At 36.4% G+C, this 26,628-nt stretch overlaps 1 protein-coding gene across 2 annotated transcripts in view; it reads left to right on the forward strand.

The window, feature by feature from the left end:
• Positions 1 to 26,628, forward strand: part of LOC126975570 (protein sidekick-2-like) — a 308,905-nt gene that overhangs the window by 256,812 nt on the left and 25,465 nt on the right. For both annotated transcript variants that reach the window (XM_050823516.1, XM_050823517.1), the window contains exons 3-4: positions 5,355 to 5,506; positions 23,807 to 24,017. In XM_050823516.1, coding sequence (XP_050679473.1) covers positions 5,355 to 5,506; positions 23,807 to 24,017 — 363 coding nt within the window. The remainder of the gene's footprint in view (positions 1 to 5,354; positions 5,507 to 23,806; positions 24,018 to 26,628) is intronic.

Raw genomic sequence — 26,628 nt, forward strand, 5'->3', positions numbered from 1 at the left:
CATGGTGCCCATGAAATATAATTGTTAAAATTTATGGTGTGCATCTTCGAGAGATTGCAATGATCCAATTCGATGGTGAATCTGTCCTTGTATCTACAAAATCAAAAGCAAAGTCCGTATAACCGATTTGTAAACCCTTATTTTAAGAATTAGCATACATAATACATAGGAATAAGTAAAGTAGGTATGTTATTCTTCTACTGTATTGTGTGTAAGAATATAAATAAATTAATTCCTTGAATATCGGATTAAATCGTCGTTCTTAGACAATGTCTGCCCCAAATGACACACACACCCACCCAATGACATTCTGTACATCTTATGTATAGAATGTTATATTACGTCATTGCACCCACCAGTCAACTTGACTAACATGACGTGCACTGTCAGTTGTATTTTATTACTCATGTAGCGTGAAACTAACAAAAAACTTCATTGAATTCTTTCTATTCTCGAGATGTCATGAAAATGTCAATCCATACAAAATGTATGAGAAAATAAATGTTTTTATAATAATATTTTTTTGTGATTTTTTCGATATTTTATTACTTATTATCCTATTCCGGACTAAGAGAAATCCAAAAAATCAAACAACAGAAAAAATGGTCTAGCCGTTCTTCAGTGATTCAGTATTTAAAAAGCACTAATCTGTTCTATCCAAGCTAGTTCAAATTGATCGGGTACATCACTACGTGCAGGAATCCCCAAGTTCGTGTCGACGCTGCCAGACATATTTTAACATCAACACGAATACTATTAAGACGTTTCCGCTTAAATTCTCTGTTTGAGCTACAACATGTCAGGAAATAAATGCTCGCGGAAATATTGTGAAATTCCATTGCACAAATAACCGAATTCAAAACAGGCATGGACAGTTAGACAATGTAAAAATGCCTCGTAACGACCGATTGTACTTAACTAATAATTTAGGCCTTTCTGAGGCACTTCTTGTAACGCATTCACCGTCTTTTCAATGCTTGTAAATTGTATAACTCTTAGTTTATCTTTATTTTTCGGAAATATAATGTACATACTGTAAAATGGATGAGTCATCAGTTCTATTTTTGAGGCCTTCAAGACCTTAGCGGGAGGAGTCCTTGTCGTAAAGGACAAATTTGCTGTGAGGGTGTAGTCGGCAAATGTTTTCAATAACTCCAGAGTTTCACGTATCTATATGCCTAATCGACAATCATTTTTGTTTTGGTTTTCAAGCGTTACTGTAATGTCCCGATGACTGAAAAGGACTAATCATTTTCTTACCAATGTAATGAATTTTCTTAACTTTCATATGCAAATTTTGAAAAGAAAAGACCCATTCCGCCTTATTTATTATCTTAACATTTTCTTTCAGGTTTAAAGCAAAGTACCCAGATTTTGTACCAGTAATAATATTATGTACAGCCATTATTATTAATATTAATCATTTAACGGCACTACTCCACAAGCAGTCGATTCTCGTCATTCTTTTAATTATGTGGTATCTTCTATGTATTCTATTCAAGGGATCATGAAAAATATTTTGCTCTTGGTTCGTACCACTACCTAGCATAGTACATCTAAGTTTTTTCAAATTTCAGTAAATCCTATCGATCAAACCGACCTTCTTTAAAATCTTTTTAATTCACTGAACAAGAACTACTCGGCACTACAAGATGGAACTTCATAATAAAATTATAACTAAACTCACTGACAACCTTCATGTTCAATCTGCCCCTACAGAATTTTCAAAGCGATGCTACAATGTTAAATCAAATGACAATCAAACAAATAAAAATGTTTTCTACTTTTGGAATGTATTCCATTCCATTTTCAAATACCGAAATTGTTATTTAATAACTTTATTACAAATCTAGTCCATATAGAAACTTTCAATATTTCCCACATCTGAATATATATAAATTACGTGACATGTTGTTTTTCCGCGATGGACTCCTAAACTAATGAACCGATTCAAATGGGGATTACTTCATAGAGTGCAGTTTAGTCCAACTTGAGAGATAGGATACTTTTTATTTCGATTTGGGACCCATAATTATTTTTATTTTCAATATTTGTTTTGAATGGACATTTTTTTATGCGAGAATTAAGTGACGCACGGTTTGACAGTTCCGCTGTGAAACAATTTCATTATAACAACAGGGAGCATTTTTTACGAAATAATTCTTGATGTTTTGAAATATTATAGGCAACTTCCTATAAAACAGTATTTTTTTTATTATGTACACAACAACGCCTGTCGAGTCAGCTAGTATATAATATAATAGAGATACTGCGATGCTCTTATAAGTTTGGCAACGATAATAGCACAAAGGCGTTGTCGATCTGCAGTGCTGGTGAAAATCTCTGCGAGGGTTGAAAGTCAAGCGGTGCGACGTGTGGCAACACAGAAACAAAAGAACATGCAAGTGGGAACATGGCAGCTGTGCCCGGAGCCGACACAAAGAGGACTCTAATATCTACCTGTTTTGTTCTACGTCTGTTGACGGGCCACTAACAAAGCTGTTATAACACAAATAAAATTTAAATATTTTCTATGATCTCAATAGATTCTCAAAAAGTCAAAAAACTGCAAGCATGGCATACTATTAATCACAATATCGACGTGGACTATTTTGTGAAGCCTTATTTGTTAACAAGACTTTATATTCAAATTCAAATTAATAAATTTTATATTCAAAGGAGTGTAAAAATTCTGTGTGTATTTTGACTTCATATGTGTATAAAACAAAAGTTTTAGTTTTTGGTATATTTTTCATTTGTAGTAACAAAACATAAATAGCTATTATTAGTTGCTTTATTCATTTAGGTCAACAAATGAAACATGATATTTAATGAGAAGGTTGAGCTTTCATAAGCAATAAAGGAACAAACCCATTGTAGCCCTTTTTAAAAAGCTCAAATATCTAGACTTACTTCATTAGTATCAGAGATAAAAGTGTAAATTACTAATAAATGAAACTACAAGATTTTTTAAGTACAGCATTTTCATTAATCCACACACATTGTAAACAAATAAATGTAGAAGGAAAGTTCTCGATAACAGAATCATTCAGCGCATCAAGTAACTACCGTACAAGACCTGACCTGACCAATTGAACAGTCATCTCCTTCTTCGACGATATTTTGAGGAAACACCCGCCCCATGGCTTGCCACAAACAATGGCATGCACGCAAGCATGACGATGTCACTACAAGACACAATAAAGAATGTTTATGTACATATTTTACAATTCTCGCAAAATTTCAATAAATCTCTATTACTGTAATTTATTTTAAATAAGTTCAATTATTATATAAATTAATTGAAGGATGTTATCGTTACCAAGCTTTATAATTCTTTAAATTTAATTAAATTTTAATTTAAGGTTCATCCAAAATGAAGCGATATCAAGCTTCGCTAGTTTAATATAAATTATACCCGTATCTATTAATAAAGTATACATAATATATATTCAAAAACAAAATACAATTCACGCTCATCATTATATCGTCAACGCGCCAAATAGTATAACTTCAAAAAATATAAATAATTATTGAAAGGCATAATTTAATCTCTGGTTTGATGGCCCCATTTGTCACGTCTACTTACATGAGCCCTGGTTTCTTATTTCCGCTTCGATTCGCGCCTCGTTTGCTAACAAACACTGCACCATGCACTACAGCCAGTGATAACAATGACACTTCGCGGCCGGAATGTGCCAGCAGTCGTAACGCGCACCGCTCACTTTTCGCTTCTTGTAGCAAAGCTTACTTGTGACAAAAGACTTGTATTGTTACATTATTTCTCATTTTTTGGGGAAACTGTTGTTCATTATTAGAAACACGTATGTAATGCGCGGTATTTTTCACTGAGTTTCATGTAATCTATCTATCTATATATATAAAAATGAATTGCTGTTCGTTAATCTCGCTAAAACTCGAGAACGGCTGGACCGACTTGGCTAATTTTGGTCTTGAATTATTTGTGGAAGTCCAGAGAAGGTTTAAAAGGTGAATAAATAGGAAAATACTGCAAAATTAAATAAAAACAACAAATTTGTTTTTCCTTTGATGTGTCCATACATCATTTCTATGAGAGAATTTATTGACGCACGGTTTGACAGTTCTGCTGTGAAACAATTTCATTACGACAGCAGGTTGCATATTTTACGAAGTAATTTTTTCTATCGAGGATAAATTCTGTCATGGTACCAAATGCAGTAAGGTCTTTAGAGAGACGTATAAACTTATGCATTGGAGTCAACGGAAAGCATTTAGAGCAACTTATGAGTTAGGTAAAAGTGAAATATTATAAGCAATTTGTAAAATCTTTCAACTTGCCTACATTTTTAGTAATACATATTTTTGCAAAGTTTGATCCCTATCAGCAATAGAGTCCATGGGTCCAATTATGTAATTTTTTTGAAAAAGTTATCGGGTTGATTTCCGACAAAAGTTCAAGAAATATTAAAAACTAAATTTGTAGTTAGTTTCTTATAAATCGAGGGTATGACTATTTTCACGACTTTCCTCTAAGTCTCGTAGTTTCCGACTTGGCCATCACCGCCCTTCTCAAAAAACCATCTTTTATAATTAACTAGCTATCAGCAACAGAGTCCATTAGTCCAATAATACAGGATGTAATTTTTTGCAAAATCATTCGGGTCTATTTCTTTCCAAAGTTGATGAATATTAAAAAAACTATAATATATGCAAATATTAGTTTCTTATAAATAGAGGGCATGACTCATTTCACGCCTTTTCTCTAAGTACTGTAGTTTCCGACTTGGCCATCACCGCCCTTCTGAAAAAACCACCCTGTATATTACACGAAGAAGCAAGCAGCTGTTACTACCGCTACTGTACTACGGTACATGCTCTCAGAATGGAGATGTTGCTTGATATTATTTAGCTATTATGTATCTGGTGTGAGGTACTATCAGCTACCAATACAATTAAATATAGGTGGACATAGTTTATGTACAAAATAAATGTTAATGTTCGTTATGAGAAAAATTTGTCGAAACGAGCATGATGTTAACCTGATGGTAGCTTTATGGGACAGGACTTGATTGAACCCAAAGTTCTGAGTGAACCATTTGACCACTTTCAACTTGCTGCTCGAATAGCCAGGGCTCATGATCTCTTTTAAACGGCTCGATCGCCTGGTGCTGAGTATAGACGTCGCCTTGTTATGTGTCTTATTCATGTAATATTGTGAAACAAAAAGTCAGCAGCAAACACAAAAACATCTCATATTCCCCTTTTTTTAAATTAAACCCGTTCGATGCTGAGATGGGTCACTATTTAAGTTTTAAATTTACATAAGATAGGTACTTATGACGTCATCTCACTTTAATGTTGGTTGTGTGCAGGTGCAGGTGCTGGTGCAAGTGTAGGTGTGGGTATGGGTGCACTCGGGGGGGAGCGGCCTTACTTCGATGACGTATCGCCGCGGAACGTGACCGCCGTGGTAGGCCAAGCTGCCGTTCTGCGCTGCCGAGCCAAGCATATTGGAAACCGAACCGTGAGTACATCTTACTTACTTACCTAGCCTGGCCATGCCAGCTTCAAGTCTTTTCGTCTTTGTGCATCTAAATCATCATTATGGCATAGTGGTGACCTTGAATATAGACCTTCTACGTCTTCTTCATCTATTTGAAGAGAAATATATTAAAATAATTAGTATCTAAGTCTGTAATCGGAATCATGACTGAGACCATGAAAGATTTAAGCCACATGCTCGATGACCTTACTACAGCTTGCCAGTAGATCTCAAAATGAACATGGACAAGACGAAGATAATGTCTAATGTTCTTGTCATGAGAGAGAGAAGAATGAGGATTTCCGTAGGAGAACCAAAGTCACTGACATAGCCCAGATGGTTGCAAAACTGAAGTGACAGTGGGCAGGGCACATAGCTCGACGGACAGATGGCCGTTGGGACAGTTAAGTTCTCGAATGTCAATTACTTACCGGAAGACGTAGTGTTGGTAGCCCCCACCGATAATCGTGGCGATCTTTGGGGGAGACCTTTGTTTTGCAGTTGACGTCTTCCAGCTCAAATGATGATGATGTTGATGATGAATGAATGGTAAAGTATTGGCCTGTTATTCACATCCAGTATTTCATTATTGTTCTTAGTATTTTTAATATAAACCCTCAGTGTTCACTCGCATGTGTCTGTTTTTTTTAATTATTACATCACTGAAGACAGATAAGTCTTAATAGCCATGCCGATCGTCCGGCTGATCATTTCCCGCTGCCCGCTTTCCGCAGTCAGCTCTGAATGCAATTGTCAGGCACCACATGATAGATGAGCCCCGTTTGTCAGCCGCGTCTACTGAATGGTCATCTTGCCAATTCTATAGCCCCTTCATCAATTTAAGCGTGACCATAAATCTTCAGAAGCCGTTAAACCAGTCCGGGTTTATTATTAAATTATGTTTCATATAAACTCTGTTTTACTAAACCCGTTTTATATAAATAATCACCAAAACGCAGCTCGATTGCTGACGTCATTTTGTCTGCTTCTACAGGGCTCGAGCTTAGTAATGCTTATTTGAATGTGATTAAAAGTTTTACAGATAATTAAAGAAGGGGTCATTATTACACCACTAACCCAAAGAGTAGTTACAACATAGCTGAAGAACTGGGAAATAAGCACAAAATATTTTTGAACTATTTAAGAAATAAGAAAACTGTATTCCATGCCACACACATAAAAATACAATCTAAATACTTAATATATATTCCTAATCCTAACTTAACTAAATATGCTGCAAAAGAAACTGCCGATGCTCAGCTTGTGCTGTAACCCAATACTGGCTGCAGCGCTGATTTACAGCATCTACCTGGTTAACTGTCAGAGTGCCAGTAAACAATAAAATTTAAAAAAGAAAAAACGCTTACATGTCTGCCATCTTTCATATGAAAATAATTGTGTAAACATATTATGTACGTAAAATACTATAACTTTAATTAATAGAACAGAAAATATATATGTATTTATACTAAAGTAGTGTACAGTGTATCTGCGACTAAGGTGTGTTCTTGTACTCGGTATATATAAGATTATTTATACAACTCTAATGATATTAAAGCATTAAGTTGAGAGAAAGCGGCCTGAATTGATTAATATAAATGTAGTTTTTATCACAATAACGCTAGACCACACCTCATCTTTAGCTACTCAGCAAAATTAACGAGAGTTTGGCAGCTGTTATAGCACCAACCATATAGCCCTGACCTTGCACCTTCAGACTTTATTTGTTTCGATCTCTTCAGTATTCTTTAGGCAGTGTCAGATTAACATCAAGAAAGGACTTCCAAAACTTTCACGTCTTTTTGATCGTAACTTAACCTATAAGATATGTATTCATAATATGTACTATTTTTAAATGTAAATAAACTGAAAAAAAACTTAAAGTTTTCAAATATATTGCGATGTTTTCCCCAACTTATTATTATGTTTACATTTATTAACAAATTCGTTAATTACTTTACAGCTAAATTGGTCTAGTTATGGACAGTGGAGATAATTTTGTACTTTTTATTTTTATTGAATTACTAATGCATAATTTTGCTTATTTTTAATTTAAATAATAATTATAATTAATTAACTCTGATTTTATTCTTTACTTTTTTTTTATAATATTTCTGTAAAATATAGGTGAAGGGAAGGGATGTCCATACTCATGCTCGTAAAGGGGCTATTTCGTATTTATCGCTTCATGAAGTTATTATTTTGTATTACCGTTAATGTACTGCTTCAAAAATTCTACAACTCTATTTTATGCTTAGAATAAATATAGATGAATTATTGACAATTTTTCTTCCTTTTCTAAAAGAGCTGTTTAACCTGATTCCTGCCGCCAAATTCCACCTTCGCACGACACGCCACAAGTTAGGATATCATCCTCACCATCTGGATGTGTGGCGGTCCTCCACAGTGCGGTTTTCAAGGAGCTTTCTTCCACGTACTACAAAGCTGTGGAATGAGCTTCCTTGTGCCGTGTTTCCGGGACGATACGACATGGGTACTTTCAAAAAAAGCGCGTACACCTTCCTTAAAGGCCGGCAACGCTCCTGTGATTCCTCTGGTGTTGCAAGAGATTATGGGCGGCGGTGATCACTTAACAACAGGTGACCCGTACTCTCGTTTGTCCTCCTATTCCATAAAAAAAAGAGCATTCAATTCTTAGTAAGAAAACTTACTGATGACTTGCCAGTAGTTATGTGAGAGGCATTTCCATGCTTCATGATGCTTCTACTCAGCATTGCCAACGCACGAAGCAACATTTCCATATTCCTGGTGACGTCTCAAATATGAAGATATACAAACAAGCTACAAATATTAATATTGGTAACATTTTAACATTCACGTAAAACTTCAACCTTGACATTATAAAATATTTTCTTACTCGCGAACGCTTTGAAACTTTTAGCCATTCAAGTTAAATTAAAATTTAGTGAGAGTTGTAAGACGGATGGCCCTAGTCGCCTCTCCCCCTGTCGCCCAGCGTCTCCCGCAAATCCACGCAGAATTAATCTCAACCTAATTGTATTTATTTATTTACTTTGTTAAACATTTGTAACTTTTTAAAAACTTCGAAATTTTCCAAACTGCTTGCATAACTTTACTTTTTTGTCGTTGTCTCGATTCGAACTCAGTTTCTACCAGATCTTTAGCACATTATTGATTCCAACTATCTTCGAATACATAATTTTATCTTAAGACTACGCGTATAATATAAAAGTTATGTTATTTGAACCCCACTCTGGGTATAGGTCTCCTCCAGCTTACTCCATGTATCCCTCTTCTGTGCTTTTCCTCTCCATTCTTTTCCTGCAATTTTTATTATATCATCAGTTCTACCCATCTGTTTCTTGCGAGGCCTCTTTTTCTTTTGCTAGATGGTCCTTCCCAAATAGTCGTTTCAGCTGTCCATCTTTTGTCATTTAGCACATTAGTTCACTTTATATTATAAGCTGGTGACCGCGCAGTGTGCGCTTCGCTTCACCTATTAGTACCATCACCTATACAAATTTTTATTATAATAGCTGACCCGGCAAACGTTGTTTTGCCATATATATTACTTTTATCATTTCCTAAAACTGTTTTTCTACAAAGTAATATTCCCTTGTGTGAAACTCGCAAACAATTGTAATCGAGTATATTGAAAAATTATTTAAAAATTTTTCTTTGTTGTATTTTGTTTTGTGCAATATAAGGAACAATATTTACGGACAGACTTAATAATTTCCGTCATGATCGTAGTCATCAAGATGAATATTTAAATATATTTTCAATATACTCGATTACAAGAAAAACTCCCGCTATGGGTAAAAAAATTGATATTGGTTAGACCTCCATTTTGACTTTACCCGTAAATATTGTAATTAATAAAACAACCGCATGAAGTTTTTTAATGAGCCGGCAATTTCCTCCTTACGCGCTTTTTTTGAAGGTACACCTTACCTTTTTTCGAAGGTGTCGTATCGTCCCAGAAAAACAGCACAAGGAATCTCATTCCACAGCTTTGTAGTACGTGGTAGAAAGTTCCTTTTTTTTTTTTTTGTTTTTATTATGAAAAATATAATTACAATTTATAATTATATAACAGGCCAAAAACCACAGAGGTTTGTCCGGCATGTTAGAAGAAATACCATTATCGATTACAATTACAATAAATATTAATATTAACTTATAAATACACAATTTAATAATATAGGTACAATACAAACGAAAATATTAATGTAGGTACAACAACAGTACTTATTGTAGCACGGGTGAGTCGCATGGCCTGCCACCGCAATGTATTGAATTTTTCAATGACCGTCTGTTTAGATATATTAATTAAAGTAAACAATACTCAACTTTATAACGAATAGTTAAGTACTCAATTGCGGATAGCACATCACGCTACGCACTAATCATGGCTTCGACAACTAAAGGCAACTCAAGACATAAAGTTATGACCAATATACAGGTTGTTTAAAAAGAATAACTTTAATTTAGTTTTAATATTTTTTGTATTTATCTTGCTTCTTATTTCAGGATTGATTGTATTAAGTAGGCGGGGTACTAAGTATGCTGTAGTTCTCTGACCGTATACATTTCTGGCTTTCACCGTTTTATAAAAGTTATTTGTTTGATTGCGTGTAATGGTTTCATGATTATATTTTTGTATAATGTTCTCATTGAACATTTGTTCTTTTAATATATTGTAGTAAAATTTAGATTGTACTGGTAGCAACTGTTGAGGACCGCCACACATCCAGATGGTAGGGATGATATCCTAACTTGTGGCGTATCGTGCGAAGGTGGAATTCGGCTATTGATCGCTACTATGAAACCTTCTTCGTTTGTGACTGAAAACGATCTAACCGTCCACGTTACATTCGTATTATAAAACTATCATTTAAGGAAATAATTTTAAGAAATGATATCCGAAAGCAAAATATTTTATTTAAACAACTTCTAAAGCGAACTGCAAACGGTAGTTGGTCACAGACAAATTAATCCAATAATGAGAAAATTTAATACAGAGCAATATATTAAAAATAACTGAGTTCGTATAAAAAGCTCTAAAGAACCTTCTCAATCAGTAAACAGAGTACAACTTGGTTTTATCTGAGTTCAGATATGGTTCGTGTATGTGGAAAAAAAGTTCATGTATGGGGGCCAAAGCATCAGAACAATTATATCATGGTACGATCAGTATTTATCCTCTTAACAACACCATGTTCGAGAAACAAGAATAATCCTTTCAGAAAGACTTAGCATCAGGTCATAATACTTACTGTATAATTAGAACTTAAAATTACTTTGGGACCTCCACACAAAATATGTCTCGATAAAACCTATACACTTACCTACAACCTACAACTTAGGGACCTTCAAGAAAAGAGTTTACGCCCGCCTTAAAGGCCGGCAACGGATCTCTTGATCTCCCTGGTTTTGCGGATGTCCATTGGCGGCTGCTTCACCACTCCGTTTACCAGTGGGAGGCTCTTTTGCACCGAATGCCGGCTAGGTTATGAGTTCCACAGCAGCGCCTATTTCTACCGTAAAACACTATTAAGATAGCATTACTGTGTTTCGTCAGTGAAATTACTGGGCAAATGAGACTTGACATCTTATGTCTCAAGGTGACGAGTACAGTTGTAGTCCCGGCAGAATTTTTAGGATTTGCAATAATCCTGAGCGGCACTGCATTGTAATGGGCAGGGCGCATCAATTACCATCAGCTGAACGTCCTGCTCGTTGTCGTTTTTGCACCTATTATATAAAATATATTATCGTTTAAATATTTCTCCAAACTACGATCATTGTAACTGCTGTTTAATATAATCGCATGAAAAGCGGCGTGACAAGCGTTTAATTGTGAGCCCGTGGAGAGGACGCTGAACGTGTTGGACGATAATTAATCAGAAGGTTAGACGTCAGCTGTCAACAATAAAACCAATTAATATGAAAATGTCAAGACTCAAACAATACACAACTGTACGTACAACCTGAGTTCTAAATTAAAATGTAACATCTATGTATCTCTGTATAGGATACCTACGTCCCAGGTCCAAGGATTTCGTAAGAGACGACTAAGGGCATTTACATGCTCCTTATTAGTATTGTGTTTCGGTGTGAAGGGCGTCGTAGCTAGTGTAATACTAAGAAAATAGGACTTAACATCTTATGTCTCTAGGTGACGAGCGCAATTGTGGTGCCGCTCAGAATCTTTGTGTTTTTCAAGAATCCTGATCGGCACTGCATTGTAATAATATTGATATTTTTTTTATATTGACATACTTTTACACAAATTATCTTGCCCCAAACTAGGCATTGCTTGTACTATGGGTACAAGACAACGATATATTTAATACAATATACTTACTTAAACATACATATAAACATCCATGACTCGGAAACAAACATCTATATTCATCATATAAATTATTGCACCTACCGGGATTCGAACCCGGGACCTCTAGCTTAGTAGTCAGGGTCACAAACCATTAGGCTATATGGGTCGTCGAAATGGGCACGGTATATCAATCACTATCAACTGAACGACCTATTCGTCTTGTCTCTTATTGTCATAAAAAAAAAATATAATTATTCGTGCTGTGGCGTGACTGACTGTTTACGATTTCACAATTCAAAAGCAGTTTCAGTAACAATAGATCCGCTTACCTTCTCTATCTTGCTGTATCTCCGTTCGAGATCTTCTTCTCTCTCGTACGCATTGTTTGTCTTTACGATCGCATATTTTAAGTCTATTATTATTTTCTGATGGATACGAGTACATATCTTCTGCCTAGCCTAACATACGAAATTCAAGCATGCGTTTACCCAAATAAAAAAAAAAAACAACAAAATAACATCACCACAAAGAGCAATGGAACGAATCATCCTAAAGCTAAAGAAAATACAAAAAAATGCGAAATTATAAGAAAAAAAACCAAGCTTTCAGATGCTCTTGAATATGCTTTAAAGCAAAAATGGCAGTGGGCTGGACATATCTCATCTGAGTAAAAGACAAAAGATGGACGCTGAAGGACAAAATGGAAGGGGCCGATAGGAAAAAGACAAGTCGGAAGACCTAAGAGACTGTGGGTTGATGACATAAAAGCGATAGCGGGGAAGGAATGGATGAAAACAGGGTAGAAAACGGTGGATAAATATGGAGAAGGCTTTTACCCGCACGGGGTCCGAATTAAGCCTTATTGGTTCACTTAGCTTACTTTAGAATTAACTGTTATTTATTTATTTATAAGCCAACGTGCATACAACTATCTTAATATCTATAGATACATATAAAATTATTTTATAATATTGTATACTCCACTTACAGGCTTACTCGACATGCTTAATAGTATTATATACATTCTTTGTTAAACTCAAACCTTTGAAAACATTTTTTGAAAAATTTTAACAAATTAAAGCCACAGGCAAAAGGCTGATAAAAAAATAACTATGTTCGTACTTAATAACCAAGAAAAACCAAAGAATAAAACAACAATGACTAATCTTGCAGTACTTTCATATTTTTTTTTTGACTTCTTTTTTAAAACACGGGGCAGAGTGCTGAAAAATATCTATACCAGCTCTTTTAACCAAGTTGTTGTAGGTGACAACTATTCTACACAAGGGGGTGGATCTGCCTAGATTCGATCTAGTTAATCTAGGCCTGACCGTTAGTTTTTTGATAACTTGTGATCTAGTATTACGCTTTGGTACCGCCAATTGAACCCTACTCAACAGATTTGGGCAATCGACCCCTCCATCTGTTATGTTTTTATTCATGTTTAAAATCTTATTTATACAAAAACAAAATGTAAAAAGTGATTCGGAATAAATAAAGCTTTATTAGTTATTATTATATTAGTTTCAAAGTTAGTTCCATTACTTTATTTATTATTAAATTGCGAATTTAAACGCATTCACGAATTATCGGACTGTCAGTTCGTTCTAAGTCTAAGATTACAACTATGTGAAGCACTTACAAGCCCACTTTCAACCCCTCGCGCTCGTCCTGTTGCGTCAGTACGGTTTGCAGTTTCATTACCGTTAGGTACATGTCGTGATATTTTCATACATCACTGCTTTGTTTTTGAAGGTATCAGTGTTACGTTTCGACTTTTGTTGTTAATTGTGTTAATAGTTCTGTTGTTCTGCGAAAAATAAAAATAGGCAGAAATAAAACTTTTTTTACTTAACCCACAGTCTTTCATTAATATTTCATCATTATCTCAATAATAATCAGCATCACAACACAACATCGTTACATCAATGTATAATACTGAAAAAATAAATCGTTTATTTATTAATAATAAGTATCCTAGTTTGCCAAACATGGAAATTCAACAAAAAAACAAAGGATAAAATAATTGCATGTCAGCGGTGTATAGAACGCAGTATGCTGAATATTAGAAAAATGCAAAAAATAAGGCATAACAAAATTAGAAACACAACCAAGGCAAGAGATGCATTAGAACACGCTCGGTCACTAAAATGGAGGTGGGCCGGACATGTGGCGCGTCTACGTGACAAGTGATGGACGAAAACGGTGACCACATGGGCGGGTCCACAGGGAAAAAGAAAAAGAGGTAGACCTGTAGCTAGTTGGGAAGCTGACGTCAAAAAAACAGCTAGCCCCAACTGGATTCAAGTAGCCCAATCTAGAGAGGACTGGCTATCTTTGGAAGAGGCCTTCACCTACAGAGGAGTTCTTACAGAATGAAGAATAATAATATAGGATTAAGGAAAAACTAACACAAGTAAATTGTAGGAACCAAAGTTAATTACTAACAAAACTAATAATCGTATGTAGGTAAACTAACTTAATCTAACATAACTTCATGTTTTATAAGCTGTAAAAAATATAAGGCTTTTTTATTTTATTTTAATTTTTTATTTAATGTGATGCTTGTTGTGCACACCGTAAGAAAGCGACGATGTGACGTCATCGACGTGAGGTCCAGAGATAATGTAACCGGATAGTAACATTCCAAGATCTGGTAAATGTATTGTTAATATCCACCACGATCCAAATAGGTTCCGTTCACGCTAGATCGCGACCCCTCGCCCGCGGCGTGTCCGTCGCGCCCTTCGCGTAATAGTTCGTCAAATTTGAACCCTTCTCTTATCGTCACCTGCCGGCCGTTACGTCATTTTTCATTGTCACTGGAGTGGCAGGCGCGGGGCAAGAGGGGTGGGGGGATGGTGAGCCTTTCTCGTCTCGCTCCACTGACCACCATATTAATGGTGAAAGGATCAGGACATCATGCGAGATTGCCCCTTCACGGAGTCCGCAACGCATTCAAATATATAGCTTTTTGTGGTTTATTTATACGCGTTTGTATATACAGGTTGTATAATAATCGAAACAAATATTTATTTCACGTTTTTCAATACTCAAATCCTTCATCGCGTCGGCGAGAATGTTAGAAGCTATTTGCGCGTCAAGATTTATCTAAATTCACGTTGAACCAACATTTTTTCATCACATGTTACCTACACGTGACGGATAAAAATATTTGTTTTATTTCGTACCTAAGTACGAACGCATTAAGTACATATTCTTTGGCGTAATAAAACAAAAATTGTTAAAAATATTTATAACTCGTGATATTTTACGTTTGTAAAAAAAACAATATTGTAATAAAGAAGGTATTAAATATATCCAATGAAAATATTATTATACCGCATAATTTAGTTAAATAACGTGTAGTTATAAATCATTAAATTATTTGAAAATAAATTGAAATTATATATTGAAATGTATTTAATTCAGTCCATTGGTCGTGATTTAGTAGTAGCAAAAGTATGATACAAAGAGACTAGTAGATCAGGGTGTCGAATTTGCAAGACGTTGTGCGCGCGCATCATAAAAAATCACTCTGATTTTTTTCCATAACGCGCCAAAATAAGTATAACTCCAAAACCTCGGCACCTTCAAATTCAACACAATAGAATCTCGAAGGTAAACAGCTTTGCGTTCAATTATCAGATTGGTACGGAGCTTCAGAATAAGCCTGTAATTTTATTATTTAAAAGCTGTAAACTCGGAGGCTCCATCTTTCTTAATTACGCCTCAGTGTCGGCTCACTACGGCTTTCTCTAATTACATACAAAAACAAAAACTCAACAAAGCCATGAATTTATTTCCTAATTTCCGTGCCCTTCCTATAAAAATATATCTCATCGCTTATTTTTACTTTAATTATAATCAAAGAGTTTTGGTGGAGCGCATCTTGAGAGATCAGAATTATTATTGCGAATTGTAATGATGATTAATATGAAGGGTTTTAATTAAACTCACAGCTCGACGCTAATCGTGTTCAAACACTTATTATTAATACATTTTATATTACGAATGAATGAATTAAGATTCTTTACTGCAGAATTAGTAAGGTACTGTTTGTACATAAGAGTTATGGTAGCATAATAAGCCGTTTTTATCGCTGTTCAGCGATCTTATTCCAGGTAACCTAAAGGTGTAGAAGTATTAATTATAACTTGACATAAATAATAAAAAATAAGTTAACATACTTCAGGATAAATATACAACAAGTGACATAGCTAATCGAAAGCGTGCCAGATAGGTTCATGGAGTGTATACGGAATATAGAAGGCCCTACTCGCTACTAACTACCGCATTGATTTAGCAACAGCAATGGATAAATATTGTTAGGTTAGATTTTTTTCATTAGCACTTTTCCTGTAAATTTCATGAAAATGCGTTTTAATGTTTTTTTTACTTTTAAAATAAAAAAAATTGATTATTGATTGAGTTGAAATAATTTCACATATAATTTTAAGAAAATTTATTGATGTTGGCGTTACTTTGCGTAAATCCATAATTATACAAATGATTTGAGTCTCGTGCCAGATTTTGGCGAGACAACACGTCCTGAGGATGCCCGGTGTAGAGGCGAAACACGTGTCGAATTGTTTAAAGACAAATATTGGCGGAATTAACACTAAAGAAAACTCAAATCATTTGTATATAATTTTTAATTAAGATAAATATTAATAATTTTTGCTGACAGCCTAAAAACAAAGTGGGCCCTATTTTGTTTTGACGAGTTTATATTGTGTAAAATGATTACCACCATATTGATAAAATTGCAACTTGCACACCACATAATATCTAGCCTACATTGCAAAGCTTCATCAATACTATAATCTTATAAACCTGCAGTGTTTGTTTGTTTGTTTGAACGCGCTAATCTCTGGTACTACTGGTCCGATTTGAATGATTCTTTCAGTGTTGGATAGTCCATTTATCGAGGAAGGCTATAGGCTATGTTTTTTTAATTCAAAATTAGGGATCCGTAATAAAATTGCTATTTTGTAACACAAGGTGTAAAATCGAAAACCTATTTTTGCGTGCGCTGCAAAAACTATTGACAATAGAACAAAATGATGTACAGGCTATAATATAGGCAATATTTTATTGTTTATAAAACTATCGCGTGAATTATACTTTATATGGCAAAACAACGTTTGCCGGGTCAGCTAGTATGTAATATAGTCCGTGTATATGTATTGTGATTTCGGAACTGTCCTTGGAATCTGGAGGCCTGAACCAAATATTCTTTTGCTGTCCTATAAATGGACGAACATCTTTTTAAGATAAGTTCAATTGCATCCCTTCTGCTTTATCTAAAGCACTTCATTTTTATCCTTTCAATACTTGCATAATATTTAGTATACTTTCTAAATAAATAAATGAAATAATATTAAAATTATAATATAAATACGTCCATTATCAAATTTTTTTCAATAAAAAATTTCATTTTTTTTACGAATCTATTTAAGTACCTAAACAATTTGTTATGTTTTTGTTTTAAGTGATAACCTTCACTTAACGGTTAACTCAGTTGGAAGAGCCCTCGCACGAAACGCGAGAGGTCGTGGATTCGAGTCCCGCATCGTTCTTAAAATTTTATTTTTCAAATTTTATTTGTGTGTTAATCCTAGTAGTGAGGGTTATCACTTAAAAAAAACAACAAATTGTTTAGATTTGCAAGAGCGACGTCTCAAGTCAATTTCCTAATATACAAATATTGGGGTTGAGCAGGTTACCAACTGTAAATTATATCCTGTATATGAAACAACCTGAGAGTTGAACAAAGCATACAAGATTTTATGACGATACGTCACTCGAATGGTTAGCTCAGTTGGAAGAGAAAATTTTGTTCTCAAATTTTATTTGTGTATTTAAGTACCATAGACTACAATTGGCCTTTCACGATAGAGCACCATCTCGTTTCACTGTTTACAACTTTTAGTTTAATCGTGGTGTTACTAATCTCACCGATGATCTGTGTAATGGCTTTCTACGGTGGCGACTGAAGATAATAAATATCAGTCCTATGCGGCATATAAAAGAGACCATGCATATTAATGAGTGACCTATCAATGTCAAAGTCAAAGTCAACGTCAACGTCAATCACAAAATATACAACTCAGATAGGTACATATTATTTACTCAAAACTTTAAACATATTTTCAAAACAATGCAAACCAGTGAAACAACACAAGGCTGAACCATATAATCCATAAAAAAACAACTATAATACTTACTATTTAATTCCATATTGTAATATCGTTTACGTAATCTTCAATACTGTAATAAGCCTTCGACATAAGTCTGCGTTAAATAAAAGATTTAAATTTATTTATTGATAATTCAGATACACTTTTTAGTAATTTATTATAAAATTTAATACTATCGCATGCAAAAGAATTGTTTATTTTACAAAGCCTAGTACTATAAGCTAGTAGTTATTTCTCGTGTTCAAATTATGTTTGTCGCTTATTTTTATCAGCATATTTGGTTAAGCTGAGGCATACAAGTCAAGCGCACAAAATCCTTCATGAACATTTAGCGATCAGGATGATTTGCATTCTCACTTTCTTCGGGCATGTATCGCGACATGGAAGCTACTCCATAGAACGCTTAATAGTGCAGGGTAAAGTCGAGGGCACTAGACCACGAGGCAGGTCCCCGATGAGGTGGACGGACCAAGTGAGGCAAGCTGTCGACGGTACTCTGCATGAATGCATGAGAAGAGCGGCAGTTCGCGACGAGTGGCGTCGCATTGTGAAACAGGCGACTAACCTCGACGTGACGACCACGACCACTCTGACAAGAGTGTAACGCCAAAGAAGAAGAATGCTTTGTGCCCAATAAGGACAAAATGGCCCAAAAACTCCGTCGTGTTGATTAGTGGCTAAATTTTAAAACAGAGAACATCTATCTCAATCTACTTATATGATTGGTCGATGGCTTTACCTACTGTATACTAATCCCCAGCCAGTAACCATTAAACCAGTTAAGTTATTATTTTTAAAATGTGTTGCCAAGGGTTACCTAGCTTTGAAATACATGTATGTTTGAAGTCGTTCTCTTTTGAATTTTTTCTAAAACCATCCTATCCTACAAAAGATTTTATTTGTTATTATGTAATATTCGTACCGTCTACACAAAATAAATTGTTAACATAAAATCATTCGTATCAAAAGCATTACGTAATATTATCTGAGCCCTCAAAGGTCTATTTAATTCCGATGTCTTTTATATGAATAATAAATAAATTAACGAAATGGAAATGCTCTGTTCAACACGCAATAATATTATAAAGCTTCCTTTTAATAGGTTCCTTGAGGGTAACCTTGTAACGCCAGAATCTTATAGTGTACGGAATCAACTAACTCATTTTAAGAAAAATACTACATTTGTTTCGTAAATCGTATAAATAAATATGTTTAAGTATATTTAATAATACGATTTTCAAAATTATACAGTGGCTCTTTATATTAGTTTTTATAGAACTGTCCTTAAACATCGGCAATTTCAGGCTTAAATCGACGATTAAATCTTTTGACTCAAATATACAGTCGCGAGCAAAAGTTTGGAATCACTTACGTCGTGAGTCCTTCACTTAATCCGGGATAGCTTCATAAATACTGGCTTGATTTTAATGAATTTGGTATCAGTTTAAAGTTAAGAGTTGAACCTTTAAAATGATGTCATTTTTATGATAATTAAAAATTTATTTAGTAGGTAAGCAAGATAGCGCAGAACGAATTTCAAGTAAGTGATTCCAAACTTTTGCTCTCGACTGTAGTTCTCGCAGCCACCGCTGAGTTCTATCTCTTATCTCATCATACCTTTTATCCTAACTGAGTACTGAAATGAAGATTAAATTGCCGGATTAGGTGACTTCGATTCACTAGAATTTTCACTCACATCTTAAAATTATATTAATTTCCATCCATATTTTCCGCATTCAATAAAGATCGGCCATATTGTAGTTCATCGTAAAAAAGGCATTAATATTCTCAAAATTGATTCCTTTAGAATTATTTTTGATGTAATTTCTAATATACCAGATACTACAACCTCTTCGGAAACAAATGGCGCTCTGAGACAGAAGAAGCGGCGCAAGAAACTCTCCCAGCATTCTTTTTTTGCGCTCTTTTTAATAAAAATATACAATATTGTACTGTCATTGTTATTGCTATAGAATAATCATAATCTGCGCCGTTGCAGTAGCCGATGTGATACTACAGGGCATGGATATTTTTATACCAAGCTCTGTAGTACCGATCGGTGGCAGATCACAGCCCTGGTTCGATGCGTCAGTTAAAGCAGCATCTGACTGCAAAAAACAGGCGTATCGAACTTGGGTTGCGGCGCTGGGCACAAAGGATCCGAACTGCATAGTTCTAAAGAGGAAATACAACCGTGCTTCCAGATTTTTTAAGCGGCAAATCGCCCGTGCAAAGTCAAAACACGTCGTCAAAATCGGCGAGCAGCTTTCCAGTTACCCGACCGGAACACGCAAGTTCTGGTCGTTGTCGAAAGCTGCTCTTGGTAACTTCAGCCAGCCGTCCATGCCGCCGTTGCACATGAGGAATGACACTCTGGCCCATACGGCAAAAGAGAAAGCCGATCTCCTGTGCGCTCTTTTCGCCTCCAACTCGACTCTTGACGACAACGGAAAAACACCGCCGACCATCCCGCGGTGTCAGAGCTCTATGCCTGAAGTACAGTTCAGACAGAAAACTGTTAGGGGAGCTCTGTTTTCGTTGAACGTCAGGAAGTCGAGCGGGCCGGATGGCATTTCTCCAATCGTGCTTAGAACGTGTGCCCCTGAGTTGACGCCGATGCTTACGCGTTTATTCCGGTACTCTTATTCCAAAGGCGTAGTCCCTGACTCATGGAAGTCAGCCCTTGTCCATCCGATCCAAAAAAAGGAGACAGTTCGGATCCGGCAAACTACAGGCCTATTGCTATTACCTCCTTGCTCTCCAAAATCATGGAGAGCATAATTAGCCGTCAGCTCTTGGTATACCTAGAGGGTCACCAGTTGATCAACGACCGACAATACGGGTTTCGCCATGGTCGGTCGGCAGGTGATCTTCTGGTATACCTAACACATAGATGGGCTGCGGCTATTAAAAGCAAGGGGGAAGGCCTGGCAGTTAGCCTGGATATAGCGAAGGCCTTTGATCGTGTATGGCATAAGGCGCTCCTCTCTAAACTTCCATCATTTGGGCTTCCCGAGAGCTTGTGCAAGTGGACCTCCAGCTTGCTCACTGGGCGCAGCATACAGGTCGTTGTCGACGGACATTGCTCGAACCCGAAGCCCGTGAATGCTGGAGTGCCCCAAGGCTGTGTGCTATCTCCCACGCTGTTTCTTCTGCATATCAATGATATGTTGGACACCTCCAACATTCATTGCTATGCAGATGACAGCACTGGTGATGCCGTATACACGGGCCATGCACGTCTCTCTCGGGAAATCGTCGACCAGTGCCGGGAGAAACTTGTGTCTTCTATCGAGTCCTCTCTTGAAAAGGTCACGGAATGGGGTAAATTGAACCTTGTCCAATTTAACCCCCAGAAAACTCAAGTTTGCGCGTTTACCACTAAGAAAACCCCATTTGTCGTATCACCGCTCTTCGACAACACTTCCCTAAAAGCCTCGCCTAGTATCGGAATACTGGGTCTCGAAATCTCGAGCGATTGCCAATTCCGTGGCCATCTGGAGGGCAAAGCCAAATTGGCTTCAAAGAAACTGGGCGCCATTAATAGAGCACGGCAATACTTCAAGCCGGCCCACATTCTAGCGCTGTACAAAGCGCAGGTCCGGCCACACATGGAGTATTGCTGTCATCTCTGGTCTGGCGCACCCCAGTATCAGCTCGATCCATTTGACCGCGTGCAACGCAGAGCAGCGCGAATTGTCGGGACCCAGTACTCTGTGAACGGCTGGATCACTTGGCGTTGCGTAGAGACGTCGCTTCATTGTGTGTCTTCTACCGCATTTATCACGGGGAGTGTTCCGAAGAGCTGTTTTACCTAATTCCTGCCGCCGAATTCCACCTTCGCACGACACGCCACAAGTTAGGATAACATCTTCACCATCTGGATGTGTGGCGGTCCTCCACAGTGCGGTTTACAAGGAGCTTTCTTCCACGTACTACAAAGCTGTGGAATGAACTTCCTTGTGTGGTGTTTCCGGGACGATACGACATGGGTACCTTCAAAAAAAGCGCGTACACCTTCCTTAAAGGCCGGCAACGCTCCTGTGATTCCTCTGGTGTTGCAAGAGAGTATGGGCGGCGGTGATCACTTAACAACAGGTGACCCGTACGCTCGTTTGTCCTCCTATTCCATAAAAAAAAAAAAAAAATCTAGTCCCAAGCTGTCCGATCACTTAGATATTCAGCTGTGGAGTAGTAGGATTTACGACAGAGCTATTTTTTAATAAAACATTAAAATTTATTTATACAGAATGCCTGAACAGTGGCTGGGACTTTATTATAGAAGTGTATACATTTACCCTTTAAGCTATTATGTATCTTATGAAGCGTAGCGGAGAAGAAGTAGCGTATCGTAGAATCTCGCACTACCAAATCGATCCATGGGATTAATTAACTATCGATTTATATTGCTTCAAAAACTTTATAATTTACAGATTCAGATTCAGACACATACAACGGCAATATTGTCGTTCAATTTGCTGTTGATGCAACAATCTAACGATTATCAATGCTGTTTTTACGTTTTAGCAACATTATTTAAAATTGTCTCTTTGTAAGTATCATCTTTGTAACTAATTGGTGTAGCCGTTCTCGAGTTTTGCGCTTGAAAGCCTTTATCGATTCATAATTTTTACTTTGATAAATACATACATTGAAATCTGTCAAGCATTCAAATTTTATGGTGAACTAGCTGACCCGACAGACACTGTTCTGTAAATAGAAAAAGTATATAATAATATTGACACACTTTTACAATAATTATCATGCCCCGAACTAGGCATAGCCTGTACTATGGGTACAAGACAATGATATATTTAATACAATATACTTACTTAAACATACATAAATACAAAAATAAACATCCATGACTCGGAAACAAACATTTATATTCATCATATAAATAATTAGTCAGGGCACGAACCATTCAGCTGTATGGGTCGTGATGATCACTTATTTTTTTACTTAAAAATGAAACAAAACGGTTTTTTGAATGATCATATCCTCCTTTACTACCGTTCCTTATTTGTAGTAGGCAAGTCGGTGCGGGGCGGGGGGGTATGTTATCCTTAAGAGATAGATAAATGCTATCGCGGACTTTTCTGTAGACTTTTATAAGATACACAATCTCACCATTATTTGTTATATCTCAATAATTTTAGACAGCGATTTCGTTTTCCTACACCTCCAACAAATATCGTTAATATATATAAAAACTTTAACAAATTATATACTAAAACCTTCCTGGAGAACCATGTTCTTCATTGGTAAAAATAGCATGAAAATCGGTGCAGTAGTCTTTGAGTTTATTGAGAACAGACAGTCAAACTGCTTTTTTTTATGAAAATAAGGGACGAGACGAGCCAGATGTTCAGCTGATCGTAATTGATACGCCCTGCCCATTATAATGCAGTGCCGCTCAGGACTCTTGAAAGACTGAAAATTCTGAGAAGCACTACAACTGCGCTCGTCACCTTGACACATGAGTTGTTAAGTCTCATTTGCCCAGTAATTTCACTAGCTACGGCGCCCTTCTGACCGTATCACAGTAATGCTTACACATTACTGCTTCACGGCAGAAATAGGCGCCGTTGTGGTGCCCATAATCTAGCCGTCATCCTGTGCAAAGGAGCCTCCCACTGGTGGGCCGGAGGATTTGTTTCATAATATGTAGTGATGTTTACGAAGAAATGTTTGTTATAATATTAGAGCTTTAATCAATGTTACTTATTTTAAATGCGTGTTCTTTTTTGCTGGCAGGTGTCATGGATGCGAAAGCGTGACCTGCACATCCTGACGTCACACATCTTCACGTACACGGGAGACGCGCGGTTCAGCGTGCTACACCCCGAGCCCTCCGACGACTGGGACCTCAAGGTGGACTACGTGCAGCCGCGTGATGCGGGCGTCTACGAGTGTCAGATCAACACCGAGCCTAAGATTAACATGGCAGTCGTGCTCACTGTCGAAGGTACGCTCTATCACGTAATGTCTATCCCACGCTCTACACACAGGCTTGTGACGAGTGCTCAGCCAAAGTTATACGTCATAGTACTTTTTGCTTACTTACGAGTATTTGAGTTCCTGTAAACTCTAGCTGGGGCAAAGCATCCCGATCGCGAGACCATATCCTAAGGTTCGTTTTGTTATGAAAATAAGTGACGTGACGAGCAGGACGTTCAGCTGATGGTAATTGATACGCCTTAGCCATTACATTGCAGTGCCGCTCAGGATTCTTGAAAAACCCAAAAATTCAGACATAAGATGTCTAAGTATAAGTCTCATTTGCCCAGTAATTTCACTAGCTACGGTGCCCTTCAGACCGAAACACACTAATGCTTACAAATTACAGCTTCATGGCAGTAATAGGCGCCGTTGTGGTACCCATAATCTAGCCGGCAATGGAGCCTCCCACTGGTGAATCGTATCCTAGCTTTTTCAAAATCGACTGTAGACGTTAAGAATACCTTTAATATATTAAGACCAATGTTTTAGTTACTGTGTTGCTCAATAGTTCTAGCAATGGACATAATATAGGGTTTTTGGTAATTTGACGTATTTCCGTGAAGAGGTGAGAGAGAGACTTTTTGCGATAACTTTAACCCCCATATGCATTACGCAAAAGTGACAAATTTTAAGTTATCCATGTTTTTTAGCTCTTTACAAAATAAGTAAAAAATGCAACTTCATAAACTTGTTTTAGAAAATACATACCAATTTTAATCTCATTTTTTGTTCTGATGTATAAAATCGATTCAACACTGGCTATTTATCAATAGTCCAAAATCGTTCCAAATTTAAAAATGCGAGACAAAGAAGAATATTATTTCAATATTTTTGAGATTTTAATCCACAAATATTCCTTAAAAACAAAAACAAAAAAGTAATGAAACTTGCCTTGCAAATTATTTGAAAAACATAACCGTTGTCTGAGCTCACCAACAATGCATAACAACTAAGAACTAATTTCAAAGAAACTGAACAAAAGAAGCAGGCGGATATTCGTATTCGAACTAAACGGGAATACGTCGAATTACCAATAACCCTGTATATTGCTGACTTCCTGGGTTCAATTCTACGGGGAAATCGTTTATATAAAATCGTCTCTAAGCTCCTCACTTGGTGTCCGGTCCTCAGTTTTTGGTCTCTGGTGCAGAAATTATCCATGATGATGAGATCTACATTCAATGTAGGTGGCTTTCACCACCTATGAAAGTATACCTTGAAGTGTCAATTACTGGGTACTTCGACTAACTTATATCATATTATTGTCCTTCACCACCACGGTTTACAGATTAAATCTGTAGCCGTTCATTAGGGATTAAGATTTTGGTTTCAAGTTCTGTATTTCACCTTCACAAAGAAAATGAAACAGATAATCAATATAGACTTAAAAGAGAAACGGACCAAAGACTGAACCCTGTGGCACGCCTATCTACATCGGAGCCTTTTGATTGTATATCGCAAATCACAACAAACTGTTTACGACTCTTTAAGTAAGAAGTTATAGATATGTATCATCAACCTCCAATGATTGAGTCGTACATCCTACCGTCGAGGCCCATTGAGACGATTAACTAGATATAAAATTATCCGGAATAAAGACATGCCTTAATATTCAGAGTAACTTAGGTAACAACTAAGTCGGGGGACAGTATTTACGACTGATATATTAGGCACGTATCTACCCTTGCCTCTATAAGATCCAAACTACGTGATTCCCGGCGAAATGAATAGCCTTCTCCTCGAAAACCTTTGTAATATAACTAAATCTACTCCACTATTATTCCTGAAAATAATTAAAAGGGTAAAGTATACCTTCTTCCAAAATATAAAAAATATTTTAAGACAAAAAATGAATTCTTAACTCGCATTTATATAATTTCATTTGTAAATTTTAAATAGAAAAGTGATTGATAATTTTAGTTTATTTAAAGAATTTCGTGAGAGGCTGTAGGTTTGTGTATGTGGCGTACCCAAGTGGTGCAACCATCCAATCGCGACGCTGGCAAGCAGTTCAACTACAACATAAACTATATACCCAAACTATCTTGTATTGTTTGCCGGATTATGTAAGAGAATTTAGCATCACTCGTTTGTTAGACGCATGACGCAGTAAACTCATATTTGTAGGGCATTTGTGAAAAGTGGGCAAAGTGTAATCTGGCATTCATCTCTCGTCATATTAGGGGAGAGGCTAATGCCTTGATACAAAGTACGGGCCATTACTCTAAGTCGGTGTATCGCTGGGTAGATGCCAGGCCGCGTATCATACAGCGAGCGAGCGACCGAGCTCCGACGTGATGTATGCCCAAATATCTTGTTTCTCATATTTTAAATGTTGGCTTTAAGGAGCTTGTTAACTTCGCTTGCAATAAGAACGTATTTGATATTCGTGTTAGAGAGCGCTTTTGTTATCTCCCCGACAGTATCAATCAACTCGTTCATTTATTAGCTTCTGCAAAAGAGTAATTTTTGTACGAATTTTATTTACAATTTACCATAATGTTATTTTTACAAGACATACGATTCATCTACGTTTCCAGAAAAATATCAAATTATAGATTAGATGCTTGCCTGTA

The sequence above is a fragment of the Leptidea sinapis genome, chromosome 36 (genome assembly GCF_905404315.1).
Source record: "Leptidea sinapis chromosome 36, ilLepSina1.1, whole genome shotgun sequence".
Classification (NCBI taxonomy): domain Eukaryota; kingdom Metazoa; phylum Arthropoda; class Insecta; order Lepidoptera; family Pieridae; genus Leptidea; species Leptidea sinapis.